At 41.4% G+C, this 16,697-nt stretch overlaps 3 protein-coding genes across 3 annotated transcripts; all 3 read right to left on the bottom strand.

Moving 5' to 3' along the window:
• Nucleotides 1-1,030: 1,030 nt before the first annotated feature.
• LOC134389690 (keratin-associated protein 2-3-like) lies at nt 1,031-1,399 on the bottom strand. Its single transcript, XM_063113265.1, has one exon. It carries the CDS (start codon nt 1,397-1,399, stop codon nt 1,031-1,033), a length of 369 nt encoding a protein of 122 aa, XP_062969335.1.
• A 10,567-nt stretch (nt 1,400-11,966) lies between these two features.
• LOC134389687 (keratin-associated protein 2-3-like) lies at nt 11,967-12,440 on the bottom strand. The gene is made up of 2 exons (XM_063113263.1): nt 12,214-12,440; nt 11,967-12,120 (listed from the first exon to the last, which is right to left on the bottom strand). The coding sequence occupies exons 1-2, from the start codon at nt 12,438-12,440 to the stop codon at nt 11,967-11,969; spliced, it is 381 nt and encodes a 126-aa protein (XP_062969333.1).
• Nucleotides 12,441-15,816: 3,376 nt separating this feature from the next.
• LOC134389448 (keratin-associated protein 2-3) lies at nt 15,817-16,185 on the bottom strand. Its single transcript, XM_063113015.1, has one exon. The coding sequence runs from the start codon at nt 16,183-16,185 to the stop codon at nt 15,817-15,819; it is 369 nt and encodes a 122-aa protein (XP_062969085.1).
• Between the last annotated feature and the right edge of the window lie 512 nt (nt 16,186-16,697).

Below are 16,697 nucleotides of genomic sequence, written 5' to 3'. Positions count from 1 at the left end.
TTCGTGACCGGCACTCAGCCAGTGAGTGCACCGGTCAGTCCTATATAGGATCCGAACCCACGGGGGGAGCGTCGCCACGCTGCCAGCGCAGCACTCTACCAAGTGCGCCACGGGCTCGGCCCCTCCTGGTTTTAAAGAGTTATTATTTCTCTAGCTTTTGTCCTTCTGTCTTTGTAAGGAGCTACCATAGGAATCATTCTCATGTCCAGCTCCTGTCATGACATTCCCCTGGCCCAAAGCTTCCAACAGCTCCTTGCTTCTTATTGAATAAAGCACGTACTCCTTTGGATATATTCAAAGCACACAAATTTTACAAAGTTTTCTTCCACATCACTCTGCATATGTCCAGTGTCTCCAGCCAAATTGTCCCCTGAACAACCCTTATGGTCCCCTCCTCCATTGTTTTGCTCATGCCGTTTCCATGCTGAGAATGGCACCTTGTCTCTGATCTGGACACTGAAACCTTAACTTATATAAAATCCTATTTTCTCCTTTCAATTTCTCTTGTTCTTCCCATCAATAGGGACTACTCTGTTGGCACCAAACAGTGCGTTGCACTTTTATTTTTTCATATTTAATTTTTTAGTTGAGTTATGGTGAAATTGACTCATTTCCCTAGAGGTTTTTGGAAGAGGGCAACATTGTTAACTCAATTTTAATTTCTGTTGGATAGCATACAGTCTGTGACTTGCAGATGGCAGGCAATCAGCACATTTTTTTGGTTGTGTTTAAATTTAATGCAAAAAATTAGAATGAGTAAATAAAACCAAAGCTGTGTTTACAAGGCCAAAGAAGAGAAGTTTATTAGAAAATAAACATGCCACAAGACCTAAGATCTAACATGGGAAGAAGTAAGCTACTTCTGTTACAAAGACTTGAGAACAGCCCAAGCCTTAATTGATGAGCCAGGATCTGCATTCACAGGCTGATTGATTTGGGGTTGTGATGGTTCAGGGCCTGATGTTTATTAGGTACAGAGTATGGCTTTTTCAGAAGGTTAATTGCTTGCTCCAAGTAGTCAGTTGACGACTCAATAGCAGCAGGTCCTGCAGGTGGTGCGGCAGGGGGCAGGCTGGCAGCAGGGGGGGCGGCAGCAGGGGGACTGCACAGTGACTGGCTGGCAGCAGGTGGTGGCCCAGCAACAGGGGCGGCAGACCACGGCAGTGCAGGATGTGGGGCAGCAGAAGATGGGGCGGCAGCAGCCCTCCTGCAGGCCACAGGGGTCGCAGCAGATGGGGCGGCGGCAGGGCTCGCAGATGGGGCGCGTGCAGCGGGGCACACAGGTCACGGGGCGGCACACGGTGGTCTGGCAGCACACGGGGCGGCAGCAGCAGGGGTCGCGGCAGCAGCAGGGCTGGCAGCAGTCCCCACACGTGGAGCCGCAGCAGGAGCCGGTCATGGTGTTGTCTGGGGCTGGTTTGGAGTGGGCTGTTGAGAGGAGTTGGGTGTTCTCAGGTGTGATGTCTTCCTCTCCCTCTGGGCCCTTTATATACCCTGGATGTGTGCTGGTGATCCTTTTTGTTTATCTTTTGGCCAATTAAGTAGAATTTTGTTTTGACTAATGATTGCTAGTGACGTACTCATGATCTCATTAAATAACTCTTGTTGCATCTGTAAGTCTGAATGTATTTACACTGCTCATTCTGAAAATATGAAGACTCATAGCCTTTTGAGTTGATAGCAACTCTTGATGTGTATTTTGAGTACATAGCACCTGGTTAATCTTGGACAAAATAGTTCTAAAGGAACTTCAATTTTTAAAAGAAATTAAACATGAAAGAGTGTGTAGAGCATGGATGCGAGCCTATCTGTGATCCCCAACTGGTCCCCTGGAAGAGCCTACATGTGAATCCGGCAGGTGTTAGACACATCATTGCATTGCATACCTTGGGAATACATTTGTTTATCATTTGATGTGGTAGAATTACAGTATATGCCTTGAATAGGACAGAAGCTCGTATACTTGTATGGGAAAGGCAAAGGTTTATTTTTGTAAACTGAATAAGTGTTAGAATAAAACATCTGAGACTATCAAGAGCTTTTTCCTTTTCTCCAGTTCAGGCTGTGTGCAACTCTGGTCCTTCTGGTCACAGAATACTAATTTTTGTCTCTGAAACATGACTTTTTTTTTTTATTTGACATTCTTGTGTATGTAATAGAAAGTTGTATAATGGGAAGTTTTTTCTTAATATACATTGACATGGGTACTGTGTCTGTCAAATGACAAGGTGGCGTTTTTTTTCAACCGCCATTGAAAAGATATAAAATACATTGTTTAGGGGAAGGCACATTGGGACACCACACAGCTGTTCTGCTGTGGCGTTGCTAAAGGTGTGCTGGACATCTTTCTTCAGGAAGTATTGCCAGGGTCATTTTAGAAACTTCATGAAAGAAACAGTCTCATTACTTTCCAGCTTTACCCCTCCTATTCCTCCTCAGACAGGGTTTTGAATCACTTTAAGATTATTTCCATCATCCAAAAAAATGTGCCTTGGGCGCTGGGATCTAAAGCTCCCCAAATGGAATTTCAAACATAATTTCAAAACTTTAAAAGGAATGTAAATTGACTGGACACATAGTCACAAGGGAAACAGAGCAGAGAAAAAGGAAGCACAGTCTCTTCTTCAACTCTCTCACGGTTCACATTCTTTCCTTTGTTCATGGACAAGGAGTTTTTTCAAAGCCGTAACCAGTGCCTAGATAAAAAGTGTGTTCTACTCTTTTCAGGGCACATTATTTCATAATCAATTTTCACATTTCTGTGGAGTCTTCATGATGATCACATTTTGTGCAATGAGAGTCTTACTGGAAAGCACATAAAACATCAAGTTAACAAGACTAATTTCTCTACTGCAAACACTTCTGACCTGAAGAAATTTTTCTGTCTCCTTTATAAAGATCCACAAGGATAGAGAGCCTGCAAATCAGTAAACTCTTTTAGTGTTTATTCACTCTTACATGCTTATCTCCACCCCATTGCCAACTTCATTCCCAGGCAGAGAAAAGATGGGTCATGCTTCAGTTATTCACACTGCTGAGTTGTGAGAGCACAGCTCTGTGGTTAGACACTAGTGGCAAGTCATATGCTATTTTCTGATGCTGTTTATCCTGAAACCAGACAACACTCCTTTAAAGCTCTGCCACTTACTGGCTCTGTGGCTTTAGGCCATAATAATAGCATGTATTAGGGTTGTTGTAAGGATTAAGTGAGCTAATATTTGTCAAGCACTAAGAACAGTACCTGACAGTGTCTTGTATTTGTTAAATAAATAAATATATTTTATTTAAAATTATGTTATGTTGGTGCCTTATAAACTCTAAATTTTGAACTTAGAACAAAGACCAACATATTTGATATGGCAAATGGCTAGTTCTCTGCTCAGCCACCGCGGAATACACATTAAATACGATTATTCAGTGGCGAGTTTCATTAATAGCATGAAATAAAATAAAAATACCTGGAAGAAAGATAGAGAAGCTCCCCGTCATTGAGCATCAATCTCTGTTCAGGGGATTGGGATGTTTTTGATCCAATAGGAGGTATATATATCAGGACCACGGGTCATGCATGAGCCCTATTGAGAAACACACAGCTTGTGCAATGCAGTGTGGGTTCTTAGAGAAATGTGCTGCTCAGAGCCCATGCAACTGCATTATTCCAGAGAGGGAATTCATGCTGTGTTCCCCATCCCCTGGGACCCAGGCTGCTGCAGCATGTAGCCATTTTGAGATCGAAGTCAACACCAGAGAAAATTCTGCCCTGGGGCCCAATAGCCCCACTATCTCCATATCCCTAAGGCCCTATCAATATCCCATCACACTGTGATTCTGGCACTGGAACCCATGCAGCACCCTGCTCCCCAGGCAACAGGCAGTTCAGCAAAGTGAGGAGACCACCATCAGGTCAGAGAGAGCCAGTGTTCATACTTCCTGCAGTCTGAGAGCTGACCTATTGGGGCCATTGCCATCACCAGTGGCGCTGCTGTCTTCAGTGGAGCACCCATGTAGCCAGGGTCACAAAGCCTTACCCTTGGTTCCAGCAAACTCACCCAGGGCCAACCACTCTATCTGAGGAGCTGCACAGTGCCCCAGGATCTCTCTTGGGGGTGGAGGTTCTTGCCCAAGGTCCCAGGGACCCCACCTAGAGTCATCCACTCCAGCTGAGGAGGTTCAGAGCACTCTAGAGACTCACTTGGAGGCACAGGGTCCCACGCATAGCCCTAGTGCCCCTACACAAAGTCACCCACTCCAGTTTAGGAGCTTCAGAGAACCTCTTGGGAGTGCAAGATCCTGGACGTAGCCCCAGTGACTCTGTCCAGGGTTTCCCACTCAAACTGAGGAGCTGCAGAATTCCCCGGCACCTCTCCCAAGGGTACGGGGTCCCTGCTGCAGCCCCAGTGACTCCAGATGAGGAGCTATAGAGCACTCCAATTCTTCTCCTGGGGGTCCAGGATCTTGCCCATGACCACTGTGACCCTACTCAGTGTCACCTACTTCAGTTAAAGAGCTACACAATGCCCCAGTGCCTTTCATGGGATTTTGAGGTCCTGGCTGCAGTCCCAGTGACCTACCCCACTCCCAGGGTGGGCCACTTTAGCTGTGGAGATACAGAGTACCCCTGTACCTCTCCCAGGGGTCTGCAGTCCTGCCCATTTCCACAGCAACCCCACCCACTCCAGCAAAGAAAGAGCTGATTGCCCCAGCACCTCTGCTGAAGTCCTGACTGTGACCCCAGTGACCACATCCAGGGTCACCCACTTCAGTAGAGGAGTCACTGAGTGCCCCAGTGCATCTCCCAGGGGCTCAAGGTTCTACCTACAGCCCCAGCAACCTTGCTGAGGGTCACCCACTCTAGCAAGGAGATGTTGAGGGCCCCAGTGCCTTAACTAGGAGCCTGGAAACTCATCTGCCCTCTAGGCAACCTTACCCACTTCAGCACCTGACTGCTCCAGCACCTCTCCCATGGACCTGAGTTCCCTCCTGTGGCCCCAGCAACCTTGCCCACTTCGGCAGAAACACTGCTGAGTACCGCAGTGCCCCTCCTGGGAGGCTGAGGTTCAATTTGCAATCTCTGTGACCCTGCACAATGTAGCATAGGAGCTGCTGAGCACCCCTGCACTCTTTCTGGGAGCAGAAGAACCCACCTGCAGCCCTGGACTCTGCCCACTCCAGTTGAGGAATTGAGGAATTGAGTGCCAAGGACCCACATTTGGCTTCAGGAACCCCATCCACTCCAGAGGAAAACGAACAATATCCCAAGCACCAGTCCCAAGGGACTGAGGCCTGTCCCACCTAGGGCCTGTTCCCCCCATCCTCCATTGACCTTACATCTCTGGGCAGATGAATTGCTGCATGCCAGCACATGCCCCTTCAGGCCTCAAGAACTGGACCATGCAGCAGTACTTTCCCCCAGCAAGGCTGCATCACAGCCTGCAGAAAGACTCAAAGCTTAGGCCACTGAGGCACACAAAGACTACTCTAACATTGGATACAGTTGAAGAAATCATATGGAGACTACAGTAATGTATTCACACAGAACCAAACCTGAAATACCCTACCTAATTGACAGTATAGAACACATCTATAGGAAAAAGTTTTTCCTTACAAAAGATATTCCAGAAAATTAGAAGAAACAACTATTCCACCAGTTGCCCAGATGTCAATGTATGGATACAAGATATATGAAAAAACAAGGGCACGTGACACTCCCAAAGTAATACAAAAATTCTCCAGTACTAGATCCCAAATAAAAGAAAATCTATGAAATGCCTGAAAAGGAATTTAAAGTAATGGTCTTAAGGAAACTCAGTGAGAATCAAGAGAATAGAGATAGACAATTCAACAAAATCAGAAAAACAATTCATGATCTGAATGAGAAATTCAACAAAGAGATAAATATCATAAAAAGGAGCCAAGCAGATATCATGGAACTGAAGGATTAATTAAACAAAAAATAGAAAGTACAAGCAATAGCATAAGCAAAAGGCTAGATCAAGCAGAAGAAAGAGTTTCTGAACTTGAAGAAAGGTCTTTTGAAATAACCCAGTCAGACAAAAATTTTAAAAATAAATAAAACAATAACAAAGAATACAGAAACCCTGTGATGTTTATGAGACAACTTTAAATGTACAAACATCCATATCATGGGTGTTTCAGTACGGGAAGAGAAGAAAAAGACATTGATAACCTATTTAACAAAATAATAGCTGAAAATTTGCAAAATTTTGGGAGACATATGAACTTCCAGATCCAAGAGGCTCAAAGATCCCCAAATAGATTTAACCCCAAAAAGTCCTCTCCAAGGCACATTGTGGTCAAACTGTCAAAAGTCAAAGACAGAAAATGAATTCTAAAATCAGCAAGAGAAAATTGTCAAGTCACATATATGGGATTCTCTGTAAGACTAACAGCAGCTTTCTCAGTAGGAACATTATAGACCAGTAGAGAATAGGATTATACATACAAAGTGCTAAAAAAAAAAACCCACAACAAAACCTACTACCCAAGAATACTATACCCAGTAGAGCTGTCTTTCATAAATGAAGGAAAAATAGTGTCTTTCTAAGGTAAACAAAAACTGATGGGATTCATCACAACTACACAGGCCCTACAAGCAATCCTTAAGAGATTCCTACATCTGGAAGCAAAAGGACAATAATTAACACCATGAAAACATATAAAAGAATAAAACTAACTGGTGGAGCAGATGCAAAATCGAGAAAGAGAAAGAAATTGTTTCTTATTACTACAGAAAATCTCCAAACTGCAAAGACAAATAAAAAAAGAGGAATAAAAGAATAAAGGATGTACAAAACAACCATAAAACAATGAAAAAAATGTCAGGAGTAAGGCCACACCTTTCAGTAACAACCTCGAATGTAAATGGATTAAATTCCTCATTTAAAAGATACTTGCTGAAAGGATTTAAAAGACAAGACCAAACTATATGCTGCCTCCAGAAAGTCATTTCACCTGTGAAGACACACATACATTGGAACTGAAGGGATGAAAAATGATATTCCATACATATGGAAACCAAAAGCAATCAGGAGTAGCTATACTTATATCAGATAAAACAGACTTTCAGTCAATAACTGTGAAAAGAGACAAAGAACGTCATTATATAATGTTAAAGGGGTCAATTCAGCAAGAGGATATAACAGTTATAAAACATGTGCATCCAACATTGGAGCACCCAGAAATATAAATCAAGTCTTATTAGAATTAAAGGGAGAGATAACCTCAATACAATAATAGTTTGGGACTTCAGCATCCTATTCTCAGCATTGGACTGATGATCTAGACAGAAAATTTAGCAAAGAAACATAGGATTTAAACTTCACTATAGATCAGATGGGTCTTACAGACATTTGCATCTGACAGCTTCAGAATACACATTCTTTTCATCAGCGCTTAGAACATTCTCCAGAACTGACCATATGTTAGGCCACAAAATAAGTGTCAAAAAGTTTAAAAAATTGAAGTATTTTTTTCAGACAACAACAGAAAAAAAACTGGAAATCAATCACAGGACAAACTTTAGAAACAGTACAAATACATGGAAATTAAATAACATGCTCCTGAACAACCAATAGGTCAAAGAATTTAAGAAGGAAATTAAAAAAAATTTCTTGAAACTAATGAAGAAAGAAATACAACATCTCAAAACCTATGGAATACTACAATAGCAGTACTAAGAGGGAAGTTTATAACATTAAGTGCTTACATCAAAAAAGTAGAAAAATTGTAAATAACCTAATATTGTACCTCAAGGAACTAGAAAAGCAAGAACAATCCAATCCCAAAATTTCCAGATGGAAATAAGTAAGAAAGATTACAATAGAACTAAATAAAATAGAGAACAAAAATATGATGCAAGATATTGACAAAATGAAAGTTGTTTTTTTGAAAAGATAAGCCATATTGACAAACCATTAGCTAGACGAAGAAAAAAAGAGAGAAGACTCAAATAAATTAAATCATAACTGAAAGAAGAGACATCTCAAATGATACCACAGAAATACAAAGAATCATTAGAGACTACTATGAAGGACTGTACACCAACAAATTGGAAACCTTGAGGGAGTGGATAAATTTCTCTATAGATAGTTTCTGCTAAGACTGAACCAAGAAGAAATAGAAAACCTGAGAAAACCAGTAAGGAGTAATAAGATTGAATCAGTAGTCAGCAGTCTGGACCAAAATCCCAGGACCAGATGGTTTCACTGCTGAATTCTACCAAACTTTTAAAGAGAAACTAATACCAATTCTTCTCAAACTATTCCAAAAAATAGAAAAAGACAACAGTTTGCAAACTCATTCTATGGGCCAGCATCATCCTGTTACCAAAATCAGACAAGGACACAACAAAATGAAAGCTATAGATTAATATCCCTGATGAACATAGATGCAAAAAATTGTCAACAAAATACTAGCAAACTGAATTCAGCAACATATCAAAAAGATTACAAAAGTACACCATGATCAAGTGAGATTTATCCCAGGATGCAAGGATGATTCAACATACAGAAATCAGTAAATGTGATACATTACATCAATAAAATGAAGGACAAAATCTATATGATCATCTCAGTAGATGCAGAAAAAGCATTTAATAAAATCAAATGATGATAAAAAATTTCAAAAAATTAGGTGTAAGGAATGTATCTCAATGCAATAAAGGTCATATATGACAAACTCACAGCTAACGTCATACTAAATGGGGAAACGTGGAAAGCTTTACCTCTAAGAACAGAAATAAGACAAGGATGTCCTCTTTTACCACTTTGATTCACTCTAGTACTGGAAATCCTACTTAGAACAGTTAGGCAAGAGAAAGAAATAAAGGGCATCCAAATTGGAAAAGATGATGTCAAATTGTGCCTGTTTGCAGATGACATGATATTATATAGAGAAAAACTTAAAGACTTCACCAAAAAACTCTTAGAACTGACAAATGAACCAAAATCAATATACAAATGTCAATAGTGTCTCTATGCACCAACAATGAACTAGCTGAAAAAGAAGTCAAGAAAGCAATGCCATTTACAATATCTACAAAAAAAAAATTACTTAGGAATAAATTTAACCAAGGAGGTGAAATATCTCTACAATGAAAACTACAAAAAACTGATGAAACAAATGAAAGAAACACACACAAAAAATGGAAAGTAATACCATTTTCATGGATTGGAAGAATTAATATTGTCAAAATGGCCATATTTCCCAAAGTAATCTATCAAGTCGATGCAATCCCTATCAAAATACCAATGGCAGTCTTCACAGAATTAGAAAAAAATTCCTAAACTTCGTGTGGAACCACAAAAGACCCTGAATAGCCATAGCAACCCAGAGCATAAAGAATGCAGCTGGAAGCATTATACTACCTGACTTCAAAATATGCTACAAAACTATAGTAACCAGAACAGCATTGTACTGGCATAAGAACAGATGCATTGACCAATGGAACAAAATAGAAAACCTAGAAATAAATCTACATATTTATAGCCAAATGATTTTTGGTAAAGATGGAAAGAACATACATTGGGAACAGGACAGCCTCTTCAATAAATGGTGTTAGGAAAATTGGGTCTCCATATGTAGAATGAAAAAACTAGACCCCTATCTCTCACTGTAGAGAAAAATCAGTTCAAAATGTATCTAAGACTTAAATGTGAGACCCAAAACTATAAAACTACTAGAAGAAAACATAGAAGAAATACTCCAACACATTGGGCTAGGCAAAAATTTTATGGACAAGTCTTCCAAAGCACAGGCAACAAAAGAAAAATAGACAAATGGAATTATATCAGACTGAAAAGTTTCTGCACAAGGAAACAATCAACAAAGTGAAGGTGGCAACTGGCAGAGTGGGAAAAAATATTTGCAAACTGTTCATCTGACAAGGAATTTATATCCAGAATATACAAGGAACTTAAACAACTCAATAGCAAAAACCCAGATAACTCAATTAAGAAATGGGAAAATGACCTGAAAAGACATTTTTTCGAAAGAAGACATACAAATGGTCAACAGGTATACGAGAAAATGCTCAACATCACTAATCATCAGGGAAACACAAATCAAAACCCCAATGAGATATCATCTCATTCCACTTAGAATGGCTATTATCAAAAAGACAGAAAATAATAAATACTGACAAAGACAGAGAGAAAAAGGAAGTCTTATACACTGTTGGTGGGAATGTAAATTAATACAGCCATTATGGAAAACAGTATGGAGGTTCCTCAAAAAATTAAAAATAAAACTAACATATGATCCAGCAATCCCACTACTGGGTATTTGTAAAGGAAAGGAAATAAACATACTGAAGAGATAGCTGCACCCCCATGTTTATTGCAGCACTATTCACAATAGCCAATATATGTAACCAACCTAGGTGTCCATCGACAGATGAATAGATAAAGAAAATATGGTATATATGAATAAACTCGATGAAATACTACTCAGTCATAAAGGAGAATGAAATTCTGTCATTTGTGGCAACATGGGTGATCCTGAAAGACATTATGTTAAGTGAAAATAAGTCAGGCACAGAAAGATAAAATACCACATGATATCACTCATATGTGGGAGCAAAAAAAAAAAAATGCTGAGCGTATAAAAATAAAGAGTAGAATTGTAGTCACTAGAGGCTGGGAAGGAGAAGGGTTCGGGGGATAGGGAGAGGTTGGTTAATGGATACGAGATTAAAACTAGATAGAACAAATAAGTTCTAGTAGTCTACAGTAGTGCTAGGCATCTATAATTAATAACTTATTGTATGTTTATATCTAGAAGAGAGGAGCTCAAGTGCTCTCATCACAAAGAAATGATAAATTTTTTCAATGGTGGATAGGCTAATTACCCTGATTTGATCATTACACACTGTACACATGTATTGAAATGTAACTCTGGGGCTGGCCCCATGGCTCACTCGGGAGAGTGTGGCGCTAGGAGCACCGAGGCCGTGGGTTCGGATCCTATATAGGGATGGCCGGTGCGCTCGCTGGCTGACACTGTGCTGAGGATTGCTATCCCCTTGCTGGTCAAAAAAAAAGAAATGTAACTCTGTACCCCATAAATATGTACAATTAATACGTGTCAATTAAAAAACAAATTAATTTAAAAATGCTTCTTACTATACTATACTATAATATAGGAAGTGTTTGACTTACTGGTCTAATGGCAGGAAACTTGCATTTTTCAGGGTGTTTTCTTAACATCTGTGATTATAATTACATTTAAACTATATTACTAAGTAACTTATGTAATCTTTCATTACTCCTTTGTCTTCAACTTCAAAAACAGAGACCAGATCTTACCTGAGTTTCCTTCCAGCTGTAACATTCTGGGCTTTTTATGATGTGCCAACAGGCGTCAGATCACTAAACAAACCATCAAACTAGGAGTATAAGTGTCAACCCAGATGCGGCCCCTAAATGTGTTCGTTGTTGCAAGACATTTCTCGGGTGCCTGACATGTGTGTGGAATTCTGGGCACGAGTAATTGTACACGTGATGAAGATACAGTCATACCTATCTCACTCAGACTGTGCTCTATAAATGTCATTCAAAATGATAATAAGAAAACTACTCAGACTTAGGTTATTTCAGAAAACAATTTAAGACTATTACTTTGCATCTGTCTTTGAATATCTCTGGACTAAAGAAAGAGAAAATCTACCAAAAGGAAATATCACAAAGATCATGATTTCTATGTTGGGAGTATTAAGTTTATTAGAAAACAGACAACATGATATAGGAGTTAGACTGGGGTCCCAAGAGGTCAGAGTAATCTTCTTCAGAAGTTGGTTTGAAAAGGTGTCCAATGCATAGTGTGAGCTAGTTTGAAGAGATGGGAAATGGGCTTCTCAAGAAAATGAATGTTGTTCTGCCATGATGCCTTGAGGGGCAGCAGGATGAACCTGGCCACCTACTGGGGGACCCTTAGTGATCATGTGCTGCTCAGTTGCAGCAGGTGTTGCAGCAGGTCCTGCAGGTGGTGCGGCAAGGGGCAGGCTGGCAGCAGGGGGGCCTGCAGCAGGGGGACTGCACAATGACGGGCTGGCAGCAGGTGGTGGTCCAGCAGCAGGGGCGGCAGACCACGGCAGTGCAGGACGTGGGGCAGCAGACGATGGGGCAGCAGCAGCCCTCCTGCAGGCCGCAGGGGTCACAGCAGATGGGTTGGCGGCAGAACACTTCAGTGCAGGATGTGGGGCAGCAATAGATGGGGCGGCAGCAGCCCTCCTGAAGGCCACAGGGGTCGCAGCAGATGGGGCGGCGGCAGGGCTCACAGATGGGGCGCGTGCAGCGGGGCACACAGGTCACGGGGCGGCACACGGTGGTCTGGCAGCACACGGGGCGGCAGCAGCAGGGGTCGCGGCAGCAGCAGGGCTGGCAGCAGTCCCCACAGGTGGAGCCGCAGCAGGAGCCGGTCATGGTGTTGTCAGGGGCTGGTCTGGAGTGGGCTGTTGAGAGGAGTTGGGTGTTCTCAGGTGTGAATGTGTTCCTCCACTTCTGGGCCTTTTATGTACACTGGCCAGGTGCTGATGACCCCCAGGGCACATGATAATTTCCTTGTTTTTGTTTATGTCTTCTGAAATGACACCTGCAGGCTAGTAAGTTTTCTATACATTTTTTTAGATGCTCAAGAATAGAAAAAGACTGTTTGTTTTCCTTATTTAGTGGAGACCCATTATATTTTTCTATTTATGATTCAAATATGGACTTAATGACCGAAAGTTCAAAGTCTCTATTTATAGTTATAATTCAATGATTGTTTTGTTTCTTAGGGTTAACAGTGGAAGCAAGTTCCTCAAGTTGTCAGCATCTTTCCCCACTGCTAAGCTTCCTGAGAAAACAAGTTGAGAGTAATAGTACAAGAATAGTTTAAAAGTCAGAGTTTGTCGGTAAAGAAAGAATTTTCCAGTTCATTTTTTGGAGCTACAGGAGTAATCTTAGCAGCCTTAGTCATCAGGACTTCGCCATCGGTGATTTTTGTCTCAGATACATATTCATTGATTTCCATTGTTGGAATTTTATTATTTATAATCTTAAAGGTGAATTTCATTATTTATTATCTTCATATTAGCCAGTTTTATTGGGTTCTAACTATATTCCAAGCACCATACTAAATGAAATACATTTATTAATTTATTCTTCATAGCTTTCATATTGTTGAAGTAGGTATTGTTATATTCCTCATTATACGCATAAGGAACCAGATAAGTGATAAGTTAAACATTTAACAAGCGTTGGAGCCAATACTTATTCCAAAAACATCTGTGGAGATATTGTTTGTAAGCTCAGAGAGCTGAAGAACGAATTGTGGGTACCACATTCCCAACCATTAAGGAATGTTTGTCTTATTTAGGAACTTTGTCTATTTACTTTGAAAACAATGGTTATTTGTGACGTGGATAATTTTTAGTTATCTTAAAGGGCTCTATGTCTTACCAATATCCTCAGGAATTGGAAGACTTACATCCCACTCAGCCTTCTGAAAATTCCAAAACATACCCTAAGGAGATAGTATCACAGTTGGTCATAATTGAGTGGTCACGGGACCCTGAGAACAAAGCTACCAATGTGGTGAGGAAGTCAAAAAACCTGAACTTATCTAGAAAAAGGTTGCAATTTTCTAGCGTAACAAAAGCTCTAGGTAGTGATCCCAACTGAACGTGGTCTCAGGCCCCATCATGCCCATACCTGAATGTCTCCAACATCTCCCCAAGTACTATGCTTGAGTTCATTCCTGCTTCCGAAACAATTGTGGTTTTCAATTGTTTCAAACTGTCAGGACTTCTAGGAAAATTCTGTCACTCAGCCGTTTTGTAGCCCTTGCCTCTTGATTTGCTTGGGTCTCATTATGTTTGTTTGTTTGTTTGTTTTTGTTACAAATAAGTCTTGTCTAGATCCGTGGTTGAAGGCTCAAGTTTAAGCCATCTTATTGATCGCACTGCTTGCACAGACCCTGATAGGCTCACCCAGACCTGCGCCAGCCACTGTGACTGACTAGGGCATGGGGTTACTGTGGAAACCAAGATCCAATAATAATGATGAATTCAGGAGAAAACAATGTATTTTCTATCTCAAAAAATCACTGTAAGAGAAGAAAGTCCCTAGAAGGCTAACAAGGAAAATTCTGAGAGGAGGAATACAGAGAAAGTTAGAAAATTTTAAAAATAGTGATCAAGAATATGCAGAAAGAAATTGGAGCTGTGAACCTATTTATTGGTAAACTATCAAACCCTTAATGTAGAGAAAACTCCAATGTGCACATACTGGAAATGTAGAAGTTTTGAATATGATAGGCTTCTTGTTGAGAAACTTGTACCATATTTTCAATAAAAATCTTTTTCTTCATGAGGTGGCTTATTGTTTTATTGTAAGAATGTACATGTCTAGCATCACTTAAGAGCTCGGTGGGTGGTGATGTCTTTCTCTCTTCCAATTCTCTTATAACTTATCCATTCAATTATTTAACATATAATTTCTGATTATATTCTGTATGCTGAATATTGTGCGGGTCAATGGGAATCCCCTAGTGGACAAAATCATTCAAGGTCCCTACCCTCATGAAGCTTACTTGCCTGACTCCTCTCTACAGGCAGGAAAGATGCCTAAGCATACAAGCAGCACACTCCAAAAAATGCTTTTAGACCAGATGTTGGGTACTCAAAACGTGTTTCTCAGGGAAACAATGGTGGTTAGTCTTCCTGACCAGCCTAAAAGTGTTTAACAACACCAAAAACATATCCAATAGGGATTAATGTTATTCCTATTTTGAACACATTGGCATTGTTTCATGGTAACTGTGTGGAGTTCCAAATTAGGATGTTTCCAACCGAGGCTATATTTCTCTGTCTTCTCAGCAGCAGCAACTGTACTGGAGTTTGATTTGGCCGTGGTGGTGCTCATGGGAACCATGGAGAAGATGGGACAGTGGTTCTTCCAGTACAGGGAATTCAGTGGTTAGGGTTTCCCACGTACTACTTGACATCAGTCACTACATAACTTTCTGCACTGAGGAGCAAATGGGGATGTAACTTAGACTTCCTCCCCGCTTATCATAAATGTGGATTATTTACCAGTCAAGTTCATATTCAGAGAGACCTGCTGAAGTCTATTTCCTCAGCACCACGACAAAACCCATGGCTTGAAATATGAAGGTGCATCTCATGAGATGATCTGAATTACTTGAATTGGTATTAAAATTACAGATCTTGTATCTGAATTGTTCCTATTTTAAAGCTCAAAAAATGGTCCTTACAAAACTCCTTCCTTTGGTTCTTCTGATTCTACACACTGTTATTTAAGATAAAAACGATCTTTTGAAGATTAATAAACAATAAAAAGAAACGTATTTGCTTCCCCACATACAAAATTTTATTTTTTTACCATGTAAAAACACAGCTTAAAAATAATGTTATCTTGGGCCGGCCCGTGGCTCACTCGGGAGAGTGCGGTGCTGAAAATAATGTTATCCTGGAAAAAAAAATCCCCTCTGAAAACCTTGAAATAGTAGAAAAATAATGATGAGTCAGTGGGATAAGCTCCATCCAAGAGGAACTTTGATCTCTGCTTACTCATTTTCTTCAAGCCAGGAATTCAAATGATGAAAGCTGGAATTTTTCTAAAGATTGCCACAGAGGAGCAGGATTAGCTGCATAATTATGTGGCAAAGAGAAGTTACTGCTGAGTTAGTTGCTGAAGAACAGCTGGGTTGCAAAGCTGGAGTCTCTCATCTGATCCAGCAGGGGTAGGAAGAATTCGCACTTTTCCCAACACCTGGGAATGTTTTGTGTTGGGGTGCTTAGCAGCAGCAGGTCCTGCAGGTGGTGCGGCAGGGGGCAGGCTGGCAGCAGGGGGGGCGGCAGCAGGGGGACTGCACGGTGACAGGCTGGCAGCAGGTGGTGGCCCAGCAACAGGGGCGGCAGACCACGGCAGTGCAGGATGTGGGGCAGCAATAGATGGGGCGGCAGCAGCCCTCCTGCAGGCCACAGGGGTCACAGCAGATGGGGCGGCGGCAGGGCTCACAGATGGGGCGCGTGCAGCGGGGCACACAGGTCACGGGGCGGCACACGGTGGTCTGGCAGCACACAGGGCGGCAGCAGCAGGGGTCACGGCAGCAGCAGGGCTGGCAGCAGTCCCCACAGGTGGAGCCGCAGCAGGAGCCGGTCATGGTGTTGTCTGGGGCTGGTTTGGAGTGGGCTGTTGAGAGGAGTTGGGTGTTCTCAGGTGTGATGTCTTCCTCTCCCTCTGGGCCCTTTATATACCTTGGCCAGGTGCTGGTCCCCAGGGGACACATGATCATTTCCTGGAGTTGTGGTTGCCCATTGAAATGAGAACTTTGTCCAGTTGCTGAGGAAGCAAGCAATTCCAACATCACTGAGGGATGCTTTCCCTTCTATCTGCTTTTTCTGTTGAAATGAATACTTGATGATTCATATTATCAGAAAAATTGCTCATCGCCCAGCCAATCCTTCCAGACCATGTCATATGACAAGTTGAAAGTCTGAAGAATCCAGTGTTACTACATCACACTTTCCTCTTGCTCACCATCTGCAACCAGGTGTGAGACTCTAGTGTTCACAAGTCACAGAGCTGGTTCCTGGTTGGCATTGGGATGAAGCAAGGATTTCTAAAAAAACAAAATGACTCATAAAAGGAGATGTGTATTGATTCTGCTATGGA

Source organism: Cynocephalus volans, chromosome 10, assembly GCF_027409185.1.
Source record: "Cynocephalus volans isolate mCynVol1 chromosome 10, mCynVol1.pri, whole genome shotgun sequence".
Lineage (NCBI taxonomy): Eukaryota > Metazoa > Chordata > Mammalia > Dermoptera > Cynocephalidae > Cynocephalus > Cynocephalus volans.
The sequence above is the reverse complement of the archived record's forward strand: the minus strand, read 5'-3'. Positions and strand labels throughout refer to the sequence as shown.